The sequence below is a fragment of the Myotis brandtii genome, unplaced genomic scaffold (genome assembly GCF_000412655.1).
Source record: "Myotis brandtii unplaced genomic scaffold, ASM41265v1 scaffold10720, whole genome shotgun sequence".
NCBI classification, from domain to species: domain Eukaryota; kingdom Metazoa; phylum Chordata; class Mammalia; order Chiroptera; family Vespertilionidae; genus Myotis; species Myotis brandtii.
Window position 1 is genome coordinate 9205 of NW_005353644.1, and position 3401 is coordinate 12605.

Below are 3401 nucleotides of genomic sequence, written 5' to 3' on the forward strand. Positions count from 1 at the left end.
TGCACTGGGCACACACCATTGCTGATGGTGCTGCCCCTTCCCTGCCAAAGCTCCTTATGGCAGCTGCCTTTAAGAAGACTCAGCCAAGTAAAGAAGATGTGGTTCATTTATGGGATCTGAACTCCGAACCTTCACAGACGGTGTTGTTTGGGCCATTGGGGGACCCAGGAATCGGCTTCCAGCCAGGGCGGCAGCGGCACTCATAGCTGCCCTCGGTGTTGTGGCATTGGGCGGATTTGTGGCAGGAGTTTTGCCCGGAGGTGCATTCATCCACATCTGCGGACAAATCAGAGAGAGTTTCAGACCCTCCCTCCATTCTCTGCACATTACCCTCCTGCACCTTCTCTCAAAGTACACCGAGGACACCCCAGGTACACCCTGCTTAACAGCCAACTAGTCCTATTGTATACAAACTTGTGGTGACATTTTCCACTGTAAAAGCAGCATAAGCTCAGAGCACCCCTCCAAGGTGGACAGGGCAGGACTGTGTTGTGTGTGTGTGTGTGTGTGTGTGTGTGTGTGTGTGTGCTTGTGTGTGTGCCAGTGTCATTCCAAAGCTGGACCCCAACCTGTGGGGCAGGATGGACTGTGGGAGGACCTGTGATGTTCTTCTAACCAGGGAGGCTGACACACTGATAGCTGCAACGTGCTGAGTCTGTGGGCTGTGGCACCGTTGTGCCCGGAGTGACACTAATCCCCTTATTAGAACAGAATCCAAAGCTCAGCCCTGCCTGGCCCAGGTGCCCTCTCCTCACTGCCTGCACTGGGCACACACCATTGCTGATGGTGCTGCCCCTTCCCTGCCAAAGCCCTCACTGCCTGCACTGGGCACACACTGTTGCTGAAAGTGCTGCCCCTGCTCTGCCAAAGCTCCTTATGGCAGCTGCCTTCCAGGTGGCTCAGCAAAGTAAAGAAGATGTGGTTCATTTATGGGATCTGAACTCTGAACCTTCACAGATGGTGTTGTGTGGGCCATTGGGGGACCCAGGAATAGGCTTCCAGCCAGTGCTGCAGCGGCACTCATAGCTGCCCTCGGTGTTTTGGCATCGGGTAGATTTGTGGCAGGAGTTTTGCCCGGAGGTGCATTCATCCACATCTGAGGACAAACCAGAGAGAGTGTCAGGCCCTCTCTCCACTCCCTGATCTCAAAGCTCCGGCACATTCTTTCAAATTACACCCAGGACACAATGCTTAACCCTACCTAAAACCCACCTACACCGACATATACAAAGTTGTGGTTACATATTCCACTGTAAAAGCTCCATAAGTTCAGAGCACCTCTGTAAGGTAGACAGGGCAGGGCTGAATGTCATCCCAAACCCTTGACCCTTACTGTGGGGCAGGATAGTCTATGGGAGGGCCTGTGATGGACTTCTAACAAGGGAGGTTGCCACACTCAAGCCCTTATTAGAACATTTCTGAAGCTCAGCCCTGCCTGGCCCAGGTGCCCTCTCCTCACTGCCTGCACTGGGCACACACTGTTGCTGAAAGTGCTGCCCCTGCTCTGCCAAAGCTCCTTATGGCAGCTGCCTTCCAGGTGGCTCAGCAAAGTAAAGAAGATGTGGTTCATTTATGGGATCTGAACTCTGAACCTTCACAGATGGTGTTGTGTGGGCCATTGGGGGACCCAGGAATAGGCTTCCATCCAGGGCTGCAGCGGCACTCGTAGCTGGCCTCGGTGTTGTGGCATTGGGTGGATTTGTGGCAGGAGTTCTGTCCTGAGGCACATTCATCCACATCTGAGGACAAAGCAGAGATAGTGTCAGGCCTCCCTCCACTCCGTGACCCCAAAGCTCCTTCCCTTTCTCTCAAATTACACTCTGGAGACCCCACTAAACCCTGCCTAAAAGCCACCTAGCCCGACATATACAAATTTGTGGTGACATTTTCTACCTTAAAAGCACATTAAGCTCAGAGGCCCCCTGCAAGGTGGACGAGGAAAGGACAGTGTGTGCAAGTGTCATCACAAAGATATGTCCCACACTGTAGGTCACAATGGACTAGGGCAGGACCTGCGATGGACTTCTAACCAGGGTGGCTGCCACACTGACAGCTCCCATGTGGTGAGACTGTGGGCTGTGGCATCGCTGCGCCCAGAGCTGTACTTCTGCCCTTATTAGAACAGAATCTGAAACTCAGCCCTGCCCGGCTCAGTTCACCCCCTCCTCACTGCCTGCACTGGGCATGCACTATTGCTGATAATGCTGCCCCATTCTCTGCCAAAACCCTATGGCAGCTTCCTTTCAGATGGCTCAGCCAAGTAAAAGAAGATGTATACTTATGGGATCTGAACTCCGAACCTTCACAAACAGTGTTGTTTGGGCATTGGGTGACCCAGGAACCGGCTTCCAGCCAGGGCTGCAGCGGCACTCATAGCTGCCCTCGGTGTTGTGGCATTGGGTGGATTTGTGGCAGGAGTTCTGCCCGGAGGTTCATTCATCCACATCTGATTTGTAATTACTCTAGTCTCTGTTGCTTTGCTCATATATCTAATTTTCCTCTTCCCTGCTCCTATTCAATATTCTTTTCTCTTTTTTTTTGGACTACTCAATTTTATTCTCTCTTCTCTTTCTCTTTTTTTTCTCCTATTTTCTTATTTCACTTCCTTAATTTAGGTCTATCTGCTCTCTTCTTCTTTTCAATTTTTTTCTTATCTTCTCATTTCTTTTCACCCTCATTAATTCTAAACCATGCTCCTTATCCTATTCCTCTAATTCTTTATTCTTATTTTCTTTATTTAAGTTCTGTATTTACAGGTTCTTCCCCCTATTATTTGGTGTTTTTGGTTTGTGCTTTTTGTTTATTTGTTTTTTGTGTTGTATTTTCTTCCCATATTTTTTCTTTCCTTTTCTTTCTATCATTCTTGCTCTGTTTTCTCTTTCCTAATTCTCTTTTCTTTGGTGGTCACTTTTGTCTTGGCTATGAGGGTCTTGTGTACATTCTTGTTCTGTTTCTTCATTTTTATTTTTTGTTTTTTGTATTCTGTGCTGTTCAATCAGCACCTCTGCAAAAGCTGGCACAACAGGGTCAGAGGTGAGTCACATAATCAGACACCCTGAAATGAGAATCCATCCACAAATGGGACAATAACTCTCAAGACCCAACAAAAACAGGAGAATCCAAATGACTAAAGTAAGGTGTCTTCCTAGAACACCCAGCCCAGGAGATCTGAGAAACTGCACTACTGGGTCCCATAAAACACCTATTACATAAGACCAACCCATATAATCTAGGTGGTATAGCAATTTGACTTAATACATAGAAACAAATAAAGGAACAGCAAACATGGGGGGGGGCAAAGAAACAATCCACAAATGAAATAAAAGGAGGAATCACCAGAAAAGAAACTAAATGAAATGGAGGAAAGTAATTTGTCAGATAAAGAATTCAAAGTAATGGTT

General features: G+C 48.0%; 1 protein-coding gene across 1 annotated transcript in view; it reads right to left on the reverse strand.

Annotated features, from left to right (window-relative positions):
* Positions 1–2358, reverse strand: part of LOC106726539 (CD97 antigen-like) — a gene marked incomplete at both ends in the record, with an annotated part of 10526 nt that extends 8168 nt beyond the window's left edge. Inside the window, 2 exons of the mRNA XM_014541788.1 lie at positions 130–276; positions 2301–2358. Coding sequence (XP_014397274.1) covers positions 130–276; positions 2301–2358 — 205 coding nt within the window. The remainder of the gene's footprint in view (positions 1–129; positions 277–2300) is intronic.
* Between the last annotated feature and the right edge of the window lie 1043 nt (positions 2359–3401).